General features: G+C 38.8%; 1 protein-coding gene across 1 annotated transcript; it reads right to left on the bottom strand.

Annotated features, from left to right (window-relative positions):
• Nucleotides 1-7669: 7669 nt before the first annotated feature.
• Nucleotides 7670-15909, bottom strand: HEBP1 (heme binding protein 1). The gene is made up of 4 exons (XM_032221408.1): nucleotides 15598-15909; nucleotides 11003-11141; nucleotides 10706-10886; nucleotides 7670-9359 (listed from the first exon to the last, which is right to left on the bottom strand). Exons 1-4 carry the CDS (start codon nucleotides 15673-15675, stop codon nucleotides 9179-9181), a joined length of 579 nt encoding a protein of 192 aa, XP_032077299.1. The 5' UTR covers nucleotides 15676-15909; the 3' UTR covers nucleotides 7670-9178.
• Nucleotides 15910-19320: the final 3411 nt, after the last annotated feature.

Here is a 19320-nt window from a genome sequence, read left to right as displayed (position 1 = left end):
AAAGAAAAAATCAAAAAAAAAACACACAAAAAAACAAAACAAAACAAAGAAGACAAAAAGAACAAAAAACAAGGCAGGGGAAAAAAAAGAAAAACAAAAGAAAAACCAAAAAAAAAAAAAAACCCACCAAAAAAAAGAACACAGGTATATATTATAAAAAAAAAAGTAAATCAGCTGGTTACAACATGTTTTGGTGCATCTCTTCCATTAATTCATATTAATTCAAATATCTTAACTCAAATGTTTACCATATTGACATCATTATACCTCCACTTTTAGTTGACTCAGTTATTTAAACATCCTTCATCCTTAACTATGCCAAAGATTTAATCCATAACCACATGCTGAAATTTCATTTACTTGTTTGTAAAATCCTCTATTAACATCAAATCCTCATATCCAGTTTTAGCTGAACATCCATAATATTTAATACCAAAAATTCCATCTTCCATGCAGTATAGTTTATTATCATTCTCCCTTCTTTATGTAATTATATCGTATATCGTAACATTTCCCCCATATTAGTTAACATTTAACTGTATATATTTTATTTTATTTTTTAATAGTGATAATTATTGTGATTAATAACTTTTGTATATGGTCCAAAAATATTTCCAACCTTCCCTTCTCATATCCAATTATTATTTATCATATCAACTCCACATTATATACATTACTATCAATATCAATTATTATTCAGCTATGTCTATTACAAATAAGAGTAATTAGATTTAGCTAATTTTGAATTGTATTCTTCCATCTATCAGCCTATGTCTCTCCAATAACAAAACCTCCTTAGTCCTATTGCCATTCGTGGAACAAGTTCACCAAATGTTTTTATAAGCAAGTCCAAACAGGAATATCTTCGCACCTTTTTGCTTAGGATGCCTCTGATGTAATAACGTTGTCCTAGGCTTGTTGCACTTTTCAGCTTGTCTTTAATTCTGAAGGGTGGTATTGAAAATTCTGCAAATGATGTTTCATAAAGTATAGATTCTTTAATGCTTCTCATTCCTCCTGCGCTCTGTCTTTTGAAATAAATCTTCTGTATGGCTGCCCCCCTTTCAAGCATTGCATCTCTTTCTCCTTCTGAAGTAAACCAGACGCCCGGCATGTCAGCAAGTTGGGAAACTTCATTTCTGACATTCTTCATTTGTATTTCAGGAACATTCAAACATTCAACGTTCTCACTTTTTTCTTCATATTTTAATGTTAAAAACAACAAATAGTCCAGCTTTTTTTCAAATCTTTCATATGTGTCAAACAACTTTTGAAATGTGGAGAAAATCATTTGAAATGAATCATTTGAAGCATGTATAGACGCCATGTTGTGACGCAGCTAGAAGCTTTAAGATATTTGCAAGTAAGAACACGCTGGGAGCTGTGCAATCTTATCTGATCTTAGACCAACACAGCCAAGCAATAAAAGTGTCAAATTGTAAGAAGCCAAATTATAGTAAATTGGTTTACAGCCCACTTAAGGAGAGTCAGAGGGAATGTTGAAGTAATCTTTCCTTTATCCACGTAAATTAAAACATTTAAGAAATAGGGTAACCATCGGCCATAAACCCATAAAAAAAACCCAATTCGCCGCTAGATTCTTCTGTTCTTTGGTTTCAATTAGCTTAAATTTTAATGTGGACCATATCTCTTTGAGTAATAAAATCAGCTTACCAGTTGAAACCACTCCCACCATTCTTAGGGGCAACCTGCAGTTTCGGTTAGCTTACAGCTAATCCAGAAGGAACTGGCAAAGGAGGTTAAATTCCAAGCCCCCCAGAGACTTGCGAACATCTCTGAGGTCACTGGATCTTCTTCAACCTTTCACTGTCTCTCCGGGACAGCTAGGGTCCGAAACGACCTGTCCAATTTCCTTCGGAATAGGGGAATTTCAGGAATAGCCTGAAACTCCGTCTTCTCACTGCTAAGCCCTGCCTTCTCCAAAAGAAGTACATTTTTAAAAATCCTCTACGCATATGATTTGTAAATTTCTATCCTATTCTGCTCTGTAGCGGAAAGTCTTTGCTTAGCTTTTCCTACTCATATAAATGTTCCACCTCTTTTCTAGTCATTTTAACTGTTCTTTTGTGCATTTTTTTTCTCAGCTGGATGATTGCAACTGTTATTTTCCAGCTGGATTGTTTTCCAGCTGAGTGATTTCAACTGTTCACAACATTATTCACACACACACACATGCACACACACACATGCACACACACGCACACAGACACACAGTTTGTGTCACCTATTCACCAAGATATTTTGGAGTATCCTTATTTGAATATTCTTAATAATTGGTCCACAAATTGGCTGTTTCATTGTTCTTCCTTGAATTGTAGTCATTTATGAATAACTAAAACAGCAGAGATTCCAGTACAGATTGCTGAGGGATTTTAAATGTTTCTCATACTGTATAAAACATTATTACTGCTTCCTTGATAGTTCTAAATACAACTTTTATTGTACAATTCTCTATTACATTCACAGAATTTTATAAGCCCAAGATATATTCATCTCTTTGTAAGCTTTTGTGGGGTTGTTGTTGGGGGTTTTTTGGTCATTTTTGCCATCTTCTTTCTACGAATAGAAGAAAATATATGCAGCTGAGGGCTGAACTGCAGAGTCCTTGGTGCTCTCTGAGCTTGCAGATCAGTGGTGGGTTTCAAAAATTGTTCGAACCTACTCTGTTGGTGTGGCCTCATTTGTGGGAGTGGCTTGCTGCCCATGTGACCGGATGGGAGTTGCTTGCCGCCCATGTGACCGGATATGAAGATGCCGACAACACTTGTCAGAACCACCTTAAATTACCTCACACACAGCACTGGCATGCATAAGAATATGATGTAAACTTGTTTTTTAAAAGGCATCTTTGGTTTGCGTTAAAACAACTTCAACACACGCAATGTTCTGATTGCACCACAAACGCAGTAGTCATCCTTACCTTTCACAGAGGCACTGAGTTTTATAAATATGAGCATAATAGTGTAGAATAATCATATCCAATGCAGATGTTTTACTACCCAACTAGATGATATCATCAGTTGTATGGAGTATGGAGTTTTCTATAGGCATGCTTACCTGTTATAAATAACCTGGAAAATAACATGTTAATTTTCTGATTTGGGCAACTTTTGAATGTACATCTATAGCACCTTTGGTCAGGCAGATAGTATTAAGATTTAACTACATACTTAAAAAATCAGCTATCTCTGGAAACAATTATATAAGACAGATATGGAATGGAATGTTTAATAAAAACAGTTTTCTCATGTAAATGGTTTTATGGGGAAATCCAACATTAAAAATTGGGAAAAATTGTAATATGGAAAATTTGGATGAAGACAGGGATATTGACATTGGACCAATTGATTGATACTGAGGATGAATTGTTAACATACGTTATGCTGAGATACTTTATCATCTATGAGATGTAACTCAGTGGTAACATTTACAGCAACAATATTTCTTGGCAATATTACAGAATACTGAACAACAGAACTGGAAGGGACCTTGGAGATCTTCTAGTCCAAACCACTGATAGCATATCACCACTAGTCCTTCTTTTCATTAAACTTGTTGTTGTTAGTCTCAAAGTCGTGTCCGACCCATCATGATCCCATGGACAATGTTCCTCCAGGCCTTTCTGTCTTCTATCATTCCCCAGAGTCCATTTAAGCTCACACTGACTGTGACTCCATCCAGCCACCTCATTCTCTGTCGTCCCCTTCCTTTTTTGCCCTCAATCTTTCTCAGCATTAGGCTCTTCTCCAGTGATTTCTTCCTTCTCATTAGGTGCCCAAAGTACTTGAGTTTCATCTTCAGGATCTGGCCTTCTAAAGAGCAGTCAGGGTTGATTTCCTCTAGGACTGACTGGTTTGATCCCCTTGCAGTTCAAGGGACTTGCAGGAGTCTTCTCCAGCACCACAGTTCAAAGTTCATTAAACTAGACATACCCAATTCCAGCAACCGTTTTTATATGTTTTAGTTTGCAGTGCCCTAAACATTGCTTGGACCAGCAATATTTTCAGCTTCTGGGACAACTGAGATACTAGAACAACTAGTTAAATCTTTTAAGACTAAAAAAGAAACCCATTATTTTTTAGAGATATTTATTACCTATTTGATATGCAAAAATTAAGTGAAGAGCAGAATAAAGGTTCCTATATTGCCTAGGCAATGGAAGTGTGTCTTAACTTCTATTGCAAGAGTGTCGCTGGATCTCAAACTACAATTTTTACAACAACAAAAATAGAATTTATTGGACTCCATTATGCCTGTATAGAAAAGGATTGTTTAAGACAACATTTTGTTAGAGATGTAAAAAGGATAATACTTCCTTAAAACATATTCTTACAATGTTCTATACTTACTATATTTTGCAAGAAAGCATAGGAATATATAAATATATAAAGGGGGTGCAATGGCTCAGTGGTTAAAAATGCTGAGCTTGCCAGTTGGAAAGCTGACAGCCTGGGTTCAAGGCCTGCCAATCTAGCAGTACCAAAGCATTCAAATGCAAGTAGATAAATAGGCACCACTTCAGTGGGAAGGTAATGCTTCCCAATCATGCTGGCCACATGACCACAAAAGTGTCTTTGGACAATGCTGGCTTCCTTGGCTAAGAAATGGAGATGAGTGGGGCACAACTAGTCAGTAGAAACCTTTAAATGTGACTATGACGAAACCTAAAATTTTCAGAAGATAGCAATCTCTTGCATTACATACTTAGTACATGGAATTTAACAACTGGGGAATGTAAATGGATTCTCCATGCCCTTACTATAGCTAAAAGACTGATATTGAAACATTGGAAAGATATACTTATGGCCCCATTTACTCAATGGACTGAAGACTTGATTTCACTTGCTTTTTTTGAGCAGATTGCCTATAGCCGTGATGACGAACAAACTTATGCCATGTGTGCCACAAGTGGCACACAGAGCCATCTCTCCGGGCACGTGAGCCCTCGCCTGTTCTTCTTCCAGGCCAGCTGGTCTTCATGTGCGCAGGAGTGCAGGAAACCGGAAGAGCAGCTGCCCAGTGTGCATGTGCATGCTGAGAAGATGATCTTCCGGTTTCCAGCACACGCATACTGGTCTTCTGGTTTCTGGTGCACATGCGCGTGTGAAGACCAGTTGGTGAAAAAGGCTCACCAATACTGGCCTATAGACATAGACTTTATGTGGATAAGTAGAATGGAATTTGGGATTCATTTATATAAAACAGAGTTGGTTCAAAAAGTATGATAGTTGTACAGTATAAGTGTGCGTTTCATTATATACAGTAATTATACTGTATATAGAATTGTAACTGTTCATTGTGGCAAATATTCATCTTAATCATAGAAATGCTCCCCAACAGTTATTTTTCTCTCATCTTAACATATCTTCAAGTTCTAAAATAATCATTTTGGAATAACAATAATTTACATTTGTCATATTAACACCCAAACGTTTTCCCTTCTCTGGGCTAAAGAATTCATTCAAAAAAGATCCATTTAAAGCAGATACACCCAAAACATATTATTTTTCAAGGAAAATCCATTGTAAATGCTAATTAATTTGATGAAACAGTGGTACAAAACTTCATTGTTTTTTTTAAAGTATGTATAATTAAATGGTAAACTTTATTATTATTTTTTAAAAAGGAGGACAAATTAAGCCCCAAACCATGCACCAAAAATTCTTTCAACTGGAGAGCTGCTGCCAATTTGCATTCTATAATTTAGGTTATAAGTGAAATTTGCATTTAAATAATATGAGCATGACTTCAGGAAGACAAGTTACTCATATTATTTATGTCAGAAAGTTTAAGGCAAGTTAACAACCATAAGAAAAAAAAACTCAAGCAGATGTTGAGACCACTCTGGTTTTCGGTGCACTCACCCATTTCTTATGCTAAGGTACTTAAATCTTCTAATGCTGTCTTTGAAAAATACAGTAATATACAAGCATCCAGCATCTCAATCTTACATTGCATCACTCACCCAAGAAATGGAAAGTACACCAGAATTCTGCAAAGCTGTGCAGTACACATCAGTGTGCAAGAATCAAGCATCCAGTGCCATAAATCAGAACTACTTGGATAATTAGCAAAGATCCATTTGATCCAGCTTTCTGTTTATAATTGTAACGAGACAGCAGCTTTGATGTTTACAAGCAGGACATAACAAGCCTTCTGATCTTTGTACCCAAGAGTCATCCTTTTTCTCAACTAAAAATTTCATTTATTTTTGCCTGATCTAGCTTTTCCAGCCTGAAGCTGGAGTGAAATGTTTTGTGCTTCCCTAAATCCATGTATCTGCTATCTAGGATGATGCTCTTATTTCTATTATAGGCACTGCAATATGCAACAGAAAGTCTATCAGCCACAAGCGTACTTCAAGTGATTGTATAACCTCATATTTTGTTTCTTTTAATAATTTTTGACAGATAAATTATTAATCGTTTCAACTAATTTATACTTATGATAGAAGCAATTATACCCTTAGAAATGTAAAAACTTTTTTTTAAAAAAGGGATACGTAATAGCAATTCTGAAATCCATATTTAGTTAAGTAATTGCATAATTATGCAGATGCTGACAAGCCTTAGCAAAAGACACTGGGTATTTCTTGGCTTGAAATTCATGCACCTGTGTAATATTCTGTTGTTCTGCTTCAATAGCATTAAGAATATGAATTGTTGATTCCAATTCCAAGAAGCATGGCCAAGAGAGTGTTGGTCCTCAGAATCCCACTAAAGAATAAAGCAAAGAGATATATTCATTTTCCAAGGGTCTTCTTGGTCTCACCCTCTGAACCAAATCTGGAAGATCAGCTTTTGGTAGTGTTGGACTATTGACTCCACACCTGAACTACTTGAAGTTGGTCATGATCCCAGTGAACCTGAGTCTGGATAACCTCAAAAAACTTCATTATCTAACAAAACTCTTGCCAGTGGAGGCATGGCATTTCTTCATATTCTTTAACATATGTTAGGTATTGAGGAAAGAGGAATTTATATTGAGATTCTAACATCCCTCATTATTAGGAGAGAGAGAAATGAATATCTTCAATCATACTAAGTGCACACATAACCACCCCAAAACTTCAGAGTATATTTTTAATTTATTTGTGCTAAAATTGAGATTTCATTTTAAAAAATTGCACAAACCAAAGATGTATCAAACATGCAACATAATTATAGGCATTAGAAACCAGAAATGATTGTACATCATGTGGCAAAAATAGGAAGGGGATATGTATGAAAAACTAGCAGAAGATGGTGTTTCTTATATAAAACGTTAACAGTAATAACTTTATTTCCCATGATCAACCTTCCAAGCCTGGCACCATCTTCCCATTGTGCTGAGAATATTTGCTACACACCCAGAAAACATTAGGTTGGTGTTTTTTTTTTTTTTTGACATATTCAGGTCAGATTGAAAACCTGTCTGGATTTCTGGAATGCTGTTAGTTTAGTAGACACACCGATTCAAAAGTAGCCTATTTACATATTGTCATTTCCCAATAATGAAAATATCATCAGCAACACAGGAACTGCCTTTTTCAGCTTTCTCTCCTGCTCTTTATCATCTGGGAGACACCAGGGGGCCTCAGCAAGAAACATTTTTTTGACTTGGCATTTCTTACCCTGCCAAATTATCAATACTTTGGGTGATTTGCCTTTTTAGGTCAGTTGTCAAGAATTGTCTTTTGGAACAGGCCCTTTTTAATGGGATGTAGCTTTATTTTGATAGCATACTTTGTTGCTCTTTATTGTGATGGCATTGGTATTCATTTTTTCTTTTATGAGAGGAGGATCAGAAAGTATGCTATAAATCACCAAATAAATAAATTTGTTGGCTGGGATATAGGAATATTTGCCTTATTGAGACCTTATTCTGCATGTTATGCCATTCATTTATTAGTTGTGATATCTGCAGGTATGATTTAATGTGGGACCTTTGGACAGATGTCAAAAACCCACCACTTATCCAGTATATTTTTTTAAAAAAAATCACTTTTGAAGGGCTCAATAGAGTTCCGAAGAAATAATTTTCAATTTTCCATTCATTTATTTCTGCCCTTCCAAATGTAACTAGGGGAGACATAGCTACATTTTTTTTTAGTGTTGACTCCTGGTGACTGCCTGGGCAAGTCCTTACACTGCATCCTGTTAAAAAGTTCTCTCTCAGGAACAAGAATATGTTCCCTTGTCTAGGGTGAAGACACCTCCCTTATAAATACTTAAAAAGGATATACTTTATTCCTCTGCCATCTATACATTCCCATAGTATCCAGTGTCCATCATTCCCAAGACTGCTACGCTTGGAGATGTCAGGATTGTAGCAAGTCCTGTTACAGACCAAGTTGAACTATTGAACAGAAAATGACTATTTTAAGTTTGAAGGGCCCTGGTTTAGGACTATGAATTGCCCAGTCAATTGCTGTTGTCAACAGCCATCTGTCATGGGCATCTCATGAGATGAATGAGGATATCTGCATATTGATGTCATGAGATGTCATGATGCAGGGCTGTCAAACTTGTAGCTTGCGGGCAGATGCATCATGCACTGGCCACGCCCACCCTGTTTAGTGAAGGGGGGGAAGGTCCCAATATGTCACATGATGTCACCATGATGATGCAAGTTTGACACCCCTGTCATGATGCAAGAAAGTAGTTGCGTGTTTATGTCATTATGGTTTGTTACAGATCTTACCCTCACTGATAATAACATGAACCAAGGGGAAAATAACTTACTAGAATAGAGTTTAGTTTGGCTGTATTTTAAGGTCTGGGTTAATAAGAACTGACAGAAAAGAGATAACCTGGATTTATTTGAATTAATATTTGCTCTTCCCACAATTCAATAATTGGTCTGTTCATTTGTTCTGGTGCAATAAAAAACTATTTCTTATGGCTCACTTAGTGCAGTTTAAAAATATTGTTCTTTGTAGAAGGCACTTTATTCTTCCTATTCTGTAAGGAGAAAAATCATTTCAAGAAATATAAATATATGCCTTGTGAAATAAATGGCAAATACAAAAGAATTTTATGAATATATGTTCATTAAAAATAAAAAAAAAGAAATGCTGAATGAATCTCAAAAGCAAGCCCGCTTAGTTTTCTTGTTTTCACTTTCACTGCTTTCCATGGCACTGGTGAATATTTTTCTAGAATTCCTTCCAGCTTTTTTAATTGGTCACTTTTTTCAACAGCCAAACTTCATTGCGCCGCCCATAGGGTTTCATGGGGGGATCGTAACCATTGCAAAAATAGAAGTCTTTGTGGAAGGATGCCTCATTTCCTAAAGCAGAAGTTAGCTTGGCTGCATTATTCACATAGTCTATTTCTTTTGCATAGCCTCCAAACAGCCTATGAGGGGGAAAAAGAACAACAACAATTAAAAAAAGCCCACAGTTCAAATCATGTGTGAATGAATGCCAGACAGATGAATCGGAAAATGAATGCATCAGGGATGACAGTATTTGTATTTGGCAGGAAAAAAGTGAATGATTGAAAGTTAAATGTCAGTAATGGCTAACCGTTTTGTTGTCGCGTGTCGAAAGAGTGCGCATGCACTTGCATCCATAGTGCAATGCACATGTGATCCCCCGCTCCCATGCATGAACACATGCATTCCCCCTGCATTCCCCCTGCGCATGCGCAGGTGACCCCCACTGAGCCCCATTTTGGGCCTAGTAGGCCTCCCTGCAGCCTCATGGGATCAAACATGTGCCGTGGGGGATGCACCACACCCCTACTCCCTGTGCATGCGTGCACAACCTCTTTCTCCCCCTGTGCATGCGCACGCATGTCCCGCATGCGCCCCATGCATCTGTGGCAGGGACCTGAAAATCAGCTGGTCGGCGGGAGGAATGTGCATGCATGTTGGAACTGAGCTGGGGCAATGGCTTGTGTGCCTGCAGAGAGAGCGCTGCGTGCCACCTGTGCCATAGGTTCGCCATCATGGTTATATGTAAATAGTAAAAAAATAGAGCAAGCAGATTAATTTGTGTACTTCAGTAAATTTTAGTACTTTAGTAGCTCATCCATTCTCAAGATCTTTGTCTGGATTGTTTCACAGTTATTCCATTTTACTTCTTCGCTCTATAGAATCTGAAATAGTCCAAGTTCAAGATCCAATTTGATACATCTAATACAGGGTCTTAATTTTGTTGAATTGTCAGCATATATAATACCTTACAGAATTATATTAGCAAAATAAAATTGTAAAATGGAACTTCTTGCTTCAATTAACTTAAAAGCTAACGATTCAATACAGTAGTTATAATTCCCATTTGACCCTTGCATCCATAAGAATCATGCCTTGACACACAGATATTGCCCTTGAAATATATGGAAGCTATTGTGAAATTAAAACTATATTTTTGGGTTGTGCTAATGGAAAAATGCTTTGTACCACTGCATGATGAAATAAGCACTCAAGATAACTCACTGATCCAAACTTAACTATGATTATAATCTGCTGAATATTAAAAATTAACAAAGATAATAAAATCAAACTATTCTTAGGAAATCTTGGGTCTCCCCAGTTGTTCAATCCTCATAGTCTCTGTAGCCAAGATCAACAGCTTTGTTAAAGAGGCTGATGAGATTTCAGGTGGAATACATCTGGGAAGTACCAACTTAAGGAAAGTGAATGGCAGCCATGGACAAATCTATGAGTCCTTCACTCAAACTTGTTTAAAGAAACTTACGTAGAATAAACAACCATTTCTTCCCTTTTCTCAACCCGGATGCTCTCATCACTCGGTGAAGGGGGGTTGTCCTGGAACTGGCTTGGAATCCGTAGCAGAACTTTCACCTTCTGCTGCAATGATCCGTCCTCTGCAGGAAAGACTGTGCTACACACTGGGGCCATCATGCCCATGCCAGCTCCTGAGAGTCAATGAATAATTGGTTCTTCATTGAGATACAAAATTATGTTCACCTACACATAGGTTTTTCAGTGTTGCAAATATACAGCTAAGCAACTGAGTTATAAAGAACCTCACCTTGATTATTGCTTCCTCCAACATATTTAAGAAGCCTCGGCACTGCTTCACGTAAAGCCTCGTCAAAGGGCTTTCCAGAGAGTTCAACACTGGCAAACATCCCGCCTTCATATGTCCTTTCCTCATAGGCTACATCATCCTAGTATCCCAAGAGATTTTTGGAAAAAGAGACTAATTGATGCATTGCTATAAATATTCATACAAAAAGTGGAACTCGTTGCAAGAAGTAATACTGGTATATAGGTTGGCTACTTATCTAAGAACTAGGAAGCTCTTTAAGAGAGATAATGAATTATCTATACGTAGGTTTTCTATTCAAAGAGTAGTTTTGAAAAATAAATCCCATTAATTCCATTACCCAATTCTAACCATAACACCATTCTACATGTGATGTTGTACAATTATTGAATAGTCAGAGAGGCAATAATAAGCCGAACTCTGTTCTAGCCTAATTCCCACTCCTGCCCAAGGGTTAGCCACCAACTGTCCAATGGGCGATATAAAGTGCTATAATGATTGCAGTATAAATATTTATACAACCTAAACATAAGAAAATTAAAGAGCATGCATGCCATAAATAAATAAATGCTTATGTTAAGCACACAGATAAACTTCTTGACAACAGAGTATCCACCAAGAAGTAGAGAACTTGCTTCAATCATGCGACGACTGAATTCATGAAATAAGTGTTTGAAACCATGTATATGCAGTGATACTCAAGAGGTTTTGCAAACTATATCTTCTGTTTAAAAAGAAAATCTGCAGCAGTCTATATTACAAGCCAATGAGATACGGGCTGGCTTAGTTGTCCCAATATACTTAATGGGGTGGGGGGAGTAAATGGGGCAGATGTGGAACTGTGTAGCTAAGGCCATGGCTGGCAGGCTGGCATGCAGAAAAAGAATGGCCCCATTTGCTGCATATTTGATTGAGTTTCCTTATTCGCGTATGTATGTACAGATCTCTTTTATAAAGCGTTTTATTATTTCAATTACTCTTTTTATTCACTCTGATATTGTCTGTGAAATAAAGTGCTTGAAATCTCAATGAGACCATTTGGCTGCCCTCTTCCACATAGCTCGGCAAAGGTTGCTGATATGGTAGGAGATATGCCAGGAGAATAACTTTCCAGGTGCCTGGGCACCCCACACTCATTCAGTGCAAGTCGTAGCTTCCCTTCTCCCAATTCAACCAGGCAGGCAATACCAAAACCTCAAATGCTTTAAATGAAAGGGAAATTGTGTCTAAGTTCGCCCCAGCCCCACTCCATCTTTTCTCCTGTTTGAAAAACCTTTGCCTCCTTAAATCCTTAAATAAAATGCATGCACATATTTAAGTTGGCTGTGAAAAGACTGCTCAGCACTGATGTAGCTTGCCTCCTGAAGCATAGTCATGCTGATCTTGGCACAATATTGGGAGAAGCAGGGCTGGAAAGAGGTATTTTAAGCCAGAATCATCACTGGGGTCACCCCACACCCTTCTTGTTCCCACAAGTTGGCATACAACTCCATGCAATTAGAGTAGATTTTCAATATACACATAGAACTCCTGTTCTATTTCATTCTCATCTATTTTGCAGGTCTGAGCACTACATAAACTTTCCTAAATTCCTTAGGGAAAGGTGGGATACAAATGTGGCAACTATATGATAGATTTGGAACACACACATTCATGCTGAGTAGCAGGAGAAAACACTACCAGCTGTGAAATGGCTAGTAATTTGCCTTCTATGCTTTTCATAGAAAGAAAATGTAAGAATTGACTAGCGTCTATGCTGTTGGTTTTCTATATCACAGTGCAAGGATTGGGCTGTGGATGTGTTATTCCTCAGTGTGCAATTTTCATACAAGAAAGAAAATGTTCACATTATTAGATAGAATAGTTACAGCCATAAGCCTACAGCTGGGAGCTATAAAGGATTTAAGATATGTGGCTTGCTATGTCATGTAAAATACTTCCAAATATCATAAGGTTTCTCTGCAGATATTTTTGCATCATCCATTTTGCACCTGGTAGAAATTGTGTCTGGAGCCATAAAGGCCAGGATGAAGAGAATAATTAAGATTAGATTAACAGAGGTCATCTAGGTCATCTAGTCCAACCCCTTGCCCAAGCAGGAGACTCTACACCATTTCTGACAAATGGCAGTGTAATCTCTTCTTCAAAGCCTCCAGTGATGAAGCTCCCACAACTTCTGAAGGCAAGCAGTTCCATTGGTTGATTGTTCTGTCAGAAAATTTCTCCTGATTTCTAGGTTGAATCTCTCCTTGGTCAGTTTCCATCCATTATTCCTTGTCTGGCCTTCAGGTGCTTTGGCAAATAGCTTGACCCCTTCCTCTCTGTGGCAGCCCCTCAAATACTGGAACATTGTTATCATGTCTCCCCTGGTCCTTCTCTTCACTAGACTAGCCATGCCCAGTTCCTGTAACCGTTTTCATGTTTTAGTCTCCAGTCCCCTAATCATCCTGGTTGTTCTTCTTTGCACTTTTTTTTTCTGGTCTCAACATCTGTTTTATAGTATGGTGATCAAAACTGGATGCAGTATTCTAAGTATGGTCTTAGTACGGCTTTATAGAGTGCTGTTAGTACCTCACTTGATCTTGATTGAATTCCTCTTAGTATTCAATCAAATTTAGGATTGAGCTTTACAGGAGTTGGGCTGAAAAAACCTATCTGGAGTTCTCATTCAGCTACTGTTAAAAGATCAGATGGAAGCCATAGGCAGGAAAGCTTTCCTCAGTTTTGAATGGTGTACCTGTAATGGTCTTTCTTGAAATTAGAGCTGCTGCCAATGATCACTTGTGACATCCTATTTAGAGCACCATAACTCACTTAACAAGAACCTGCTCTTGAAGACTGTCCCAAAATTCAATTACTGTGTACAGAACATATTCACATACTAATATGGAGAATTCACGGCTACTGTTATAATAGTACAGCACTGGTTGCTGGTTTGTTCCAAACACAATTGAAGTTGCTGGTTATAACCTAATCAGATTGCAATCTGATTATCTTCACACGTATCTATTCCAAATAGAATCTAATAGCTGGTTTGTCCAAGGATGCATGTTTAAAGCATAGACACACACTGTCCTGTGTGGTATGACAAATAGCAGGTTGGAACCAACATATTGTGTTGGCTTTTCTTTATGGAATAGTTTCTCCCAGATGAGAATCCCCCCTTGTTAAAGATTCAATCTGGGTTGGTCACTGGGACCAGAGGTTTAGTCTTTTCGTTCTGGAGCCCATCCTCAGAGAATTTCTCTCTCACCAGAATGTGTGCTTTGAGCTATTATATATATATATATAGCATTTATATGGCGCCTGATTGTGTGTGGCCTTTTAATTGATTGGGCTGTTGATGGTCCACTATTAAATTGTTGGCTGTTGTTTCCTTCTGTTGCCAAGTCTTCAGCTCCTAAGTACCTGATAAGCTGCTGGTAAATCAGCACTCCTGTTGATTGACAAGGGGCCCCATTTCCCAGTCTTGTTAAATTTGATTTGGTCCTTTGGGGACTGAGATTAGTATGTTATCCTGGAATGAGAAGATTGCTCCTTTCAAAACATCTGTATTGTATCAGATTTGAGTTTGACTGAATTAAAGAGTAGAACAACTTCTCCTTAATGGGCAGTAATTGCAAATATTACCCATTCTAGCAGTCGCTCAGTTATTGTAGAATAGAATAGAATAGAATAGAATAATAGAGTTGGAAGGGATCTTGAAGGTCTTCTAGTCCAATCCCCTGCCTAGGCAGGAAACCCTACACCACTTCAGAAAAATGGCTATCCAACATCTTCTTAAAAACTTCCAGTGTTGGAGCATACACAACTTTTGGAGGCGAATTGTTCCACTGATTAATTGTTCTGTCAGGAAATTTCTCCTCAGTTCTAAGTTGCTTCTCTGCTTGATTAGTTTCCACCCATTGCTTCTTGTTCTACCCTCAAGTGCTTTGGAGAATAGCTTGACTCCCTCTTTTTTGAGGCAGCCCCTGAGATATTGGAACACTGCTATCATGTCTCCCCTAGTCCTTCTTTTCATTAAACTAGACATACCCAGTCCCTGCAACCGTTCTTCATATGTTTTAGTCTCCAGTCCCCTAATTATCTTTGTTGCTCTTCTCTGCACTCTTTCTAGAGTCTCCACATCTTTTCTACATTGTGGCGACCAAAACTAGATGCAGTATTCCAAGTGTGGCCTTACCAAGGCATTATAAACTGGTATTAACACTTCACGTGATCTTGATTCTATCCCTTTGTTTATGCAGCCTAGAACTGTGTTGGCTTTTTTGGCAGCTGCTGCACACTGCTGGCTCATATTTAAATGGTTGTACACTAGGACTCCAAGATCCCTCTCACAGTTACTACTGTAGAGCAAGGTACCATGTATACTGAACTGGGTTTAGGAAGTCTGTTAAACTACTGCTTGCTTAATCGCTCTTGGTTTAGCCAAAATTGACTCGGTTTGCATTATGAAGCCCTCCAGATGGCCCTTTCTTCCTGTCCCTCCCTCTGGGAGGCTCCCACTTCCTTGTCCAGTCGAGTAGGCGACCAAGGCCATCCCTGTGGTCCAAGGCAGACCCCGCCCCCTTTCCTACCTTCTCCCCCCTGCTCAGAACCCGGCAGGGCCAAACCTCCGCGGTCCCAAAAAGGGAATTTCTGATCATTCCAAACATGCTGGAAGGGCTGTGGCGGATGATCCGCTCCGTAAGAAGCAGCGTTTCCCGGCCGATTGGCTTTCGCGCAGACAGAGAGGCAAAGGCTGTCGCGGCTCTCTGCTCCGCCCTCGGGCCCGGCGAGGGAAGGGCGAAGGACGAAGGCAAAGCGAGCACCAGCGGTTGGATAAGCCGGCGTGGACCAGAGCACGAACAGCGCCGTCGCCCGTTTCCCTATTCCTGCGAAGAGGGTGGGGAGGGATGGGGGGGGGGTGCCAGGCAAAAGAGGAAAAAGATATTTTGGCAGGAATTTTTGTTGTTGTTGAGCGGAGAAAGAGAAGACAAACTTCACTCCCCTGCCGCCTTCAACAGTCCGAAGGGTAGAAATTAATAATAATTGTTTATTGTCAGTGCACAACATTAAAGTGCCCAGCAGAAATTAAAGGGACGGAAGCTTTTCCCACGAGTGGTAGAAGCTTCCTGAGTGAAGTAGAGCAGGAGCAAGTTTTGAAAAAAGTTGCTTGCGAAACAGGAGCAATTGGAAGAAGGCAATGCGGATAGCTACCAATTTACTTTGCTGCTCTCGTGTAATCAGATGTTGCAGGCAGGCCATTTTAATGTCGGTGGCCTTTTTCTGATCTTATTATCTACGTTTGTTCTTTGTGATGGCTTAACTCAAAGCATATCTTGTTCTGTCGCTTCTTTCCATTGCATGAAGTAGTAGATAAAATAATTAGTTTATATTGATTGAAATGTTCCCAGGTGATCCCTTCCATGCTGTTCCTCTTTGATACAAAGTAGTGGCTTTCTCTGGCAGGTAACGTAATACAAGGTCCATCTGCTAATCCTGACCCCTTAAATCAGGGGTCCCCAAATTTGGCAACTTTTAAGACTTGTGGATTCCCAGAATTCCCCAGCCAGCTGACTGGAGAATTCTGGGAGTTGAAGTCCACAAGTCTTAAAAGTTGCCAAGTTTGAAGACCTCTGCTTTAAATGTAGTTGAAAGGCATCATAGACATTTTTTTTACTCTATCGGGCCTTTGTGTTGTAAATTAGATAACAGGATGACAGTTGTCACTCACTGAAAAAAACAGATTGTGATGAATAAAAAGTGGATGGAACAAATTTTCACAGCTATGCACTAAAATAAAGGCTAATGAAAGACTAATGTAAAACTCAACTACTTTGGCCACCTAATGAGAAGGAAGGACTCACTGGAGAAGAGCCTAATGCTGGGAAAGATTGAGGGCAAAAGACGAAGGGGACGACAGAGAATGAGATGGCTGGAAGGAGTCAGCAAAGCAGTAGGCGTGAGATTAAATGGACTCTGGGGATGGTATAGGGACTGGAGGAGCCTTGTCCATGGAGTCGCGATTGGTCAGACAGGACTTCGTGACTAACAACAACAAATGAAAGACAAAGGAGTGGAAGTGGCATGCTTTTAAAAAAAATTCTGGAAAGTTTCAGGTATATGTGGATTACTGTATTTTGGAGAGGGTTTATAGGCTGGAAAATATCACCTGTGAGGATTCAAAAGAGCTTCAATGTCTGTAGGGCAATACAGAACCACTTATTTTTGGAGTAAAAAGTTAAATATTCTAAAGAAATGTAATTTTCTGTAGAAAAGAAAAAAATGTCGGAATTAGTTGAACGTGCTCATCAGTTCTTGGCTAGCTCATGATTAGTCTCAAGCAACAAATAAAGCAGATGTGCAAAACTTAAGAGTTTCCATATGAATTGGTTTCCTTCCCATCTATATTCTGAATCAAGTAGATTTAAATGCCCTACTGAAGATATCTCCAGAGAAAAGAATGAGCCGATTCCTTTTAAAGTTTTAAATATGCTTTATGCTTCTGATGATTGACTATAAAACAAATTCTTAAAACAGCAGCCGGTGGAGACACTTATTCACACGCTCCTGAGTCATGGGGAAATAGGTCGGTGCAGATCTATAGTGAAGTATCTTGATTCAATAAAGTTTTAATCATTTACACAAGTCTTAAAATAACTGAAGCATGTTGAAGGTGCCCATTTTGACTCCATGCATTGAATTTCTTAGCTAGCTGGATGGACGTTTTCACTTCTAGTTCACTTATGGCGTTGGCTGAATCTACTATAGTGCGGTCACCACTTCCATATCTGGGCAAAAGTTTAGGGAAGGAAATTAGTGACAATTCTCTAAAATTAATATGATTAGCCAGACTTGCTTTTTTCAGAGCATACTTAGGGCAAGATTTGCTTTTATTATTATAGCTTTCTTCTGACCATTCTATTCTCCTAGCTAGATTTTGTTTAGGCAGATTTGTTTGGAGAGAAAGAAATTGTTATGGTTTTTTCCCCTTGTTTCTTTTATGATCCTCAACCCTCCCCCAAATCTTATCTATATTTTCATTTGTCTGGCATACGTACCCCATTACTTTGCAAGTGTGTGACTATCTCAGTTTTTAGTTGCTTTAATTCCTAGAGACAGCCTGGATGCCCCTGCAATTTTTCTTGGCAAGGTTTTCCAGAGTGGTTTGCCTTTGGCTCCTTCCTAGGACGGAGTGTATGTGACTGGCCCAAATTCACCCAGCTGACTTTGTGCCTGAAGTGGCATTAGAATTCACAATCTCCCTGGTTTTAGCCCAGGTGTTGGCAACCTTAAACACTCAAAGAGCCACAAAGGTCCTAACTGGAAGCCCCCCGTTCAATTCTGGAGCCGACTGGAAGTCCGGTTTCCCCACCATAGAGTCTCCTCCTAGCACGGCATCCTTTTTCCTCTACCTGTCCTAAACGAAAGTCCTATCAATTGTGGAGCTGACTGGAAAACCCACCCCTTGCCATAGAATCTCCCCTGGTTCCTCCCCCCCCAACTGGAAGCTCCTCTCAAAATTGTGGCACCGAATGGTGACGGAGCCGCAAGAAAGAGCCACATGCGGCTCCCGAGCCGCTGGTTGCTGACCCCTGTTTTAGCCTGATGCATTAACCACTACACCAAACTGGCATTCAAAATAAAAATTTCTAAATGGAGGGAATTATGCACAAATAGTTCTGAGTTTGTCCGTTTGCTTTCAGACTGATTTATATTTTTTATTTAGAAGACTATTCAACTCAGTTGGCCTGTTCCAGTGACCTGAACCATCTTCTACTTTAGTATTGACTACCGTATTTACTGCCTTGTATCTTTATACTCACTGCTCCCAATAAGGTGCCTTCTTTTTTTTCTTCAGATCCTCCTCCAATATTCTTTCTTCTGTCTTTCATACAATATCTGTGTGATTTTCACCATTTCTGATGAATCTTGAAAAAGAAATACTTCTACCTTCTAGCAAGAGAGATGCCTACATTTGCAAACTATGAAATTAGTATGATACTCAGTTAATTCAAACCTGGTGGTAAACTTCACTATTAGGTTTCCAACAAATGCTAAAACTGATTTGCTTGATCTCTCTCCCTTGCAGTTCTGCCCCATTCCTCTAATTTTTGTTAGTTCTGTTGCTTCTTCTTGTGGTTGAAAGGTCCTAGGTCACATGTCCTTTTTCCAAAGTGTATTAGCTAAGAATGAGCTGCTAGCTGAGGAATGTGACTCTGCTTCCTGTCATCTGATCATTGAATCAGCTACAATTATAAGCTCCCTCCTTAGACATACATTCAACAAACAAAAGTATACTCCTTTAACCAGAAAAA

This window comes from Thamnophis elegans, chromosome 7 (assembly GCF_009769535.1).
Source record: "Thamnophis elegans isolate rThaEle1 chromosome 7, rThaEle1.pri, whole genome shotgun sequence".
Taxonomy (NCBI): Eukaryota; Metazoa; Chordata; class Lepidosauria; order Squamata; family Colubridae; genus Thamnophis; species Thamnophis elegans.
This window is presented reverse-complemented; position numbering and strand designations above follow the sequence as displayed.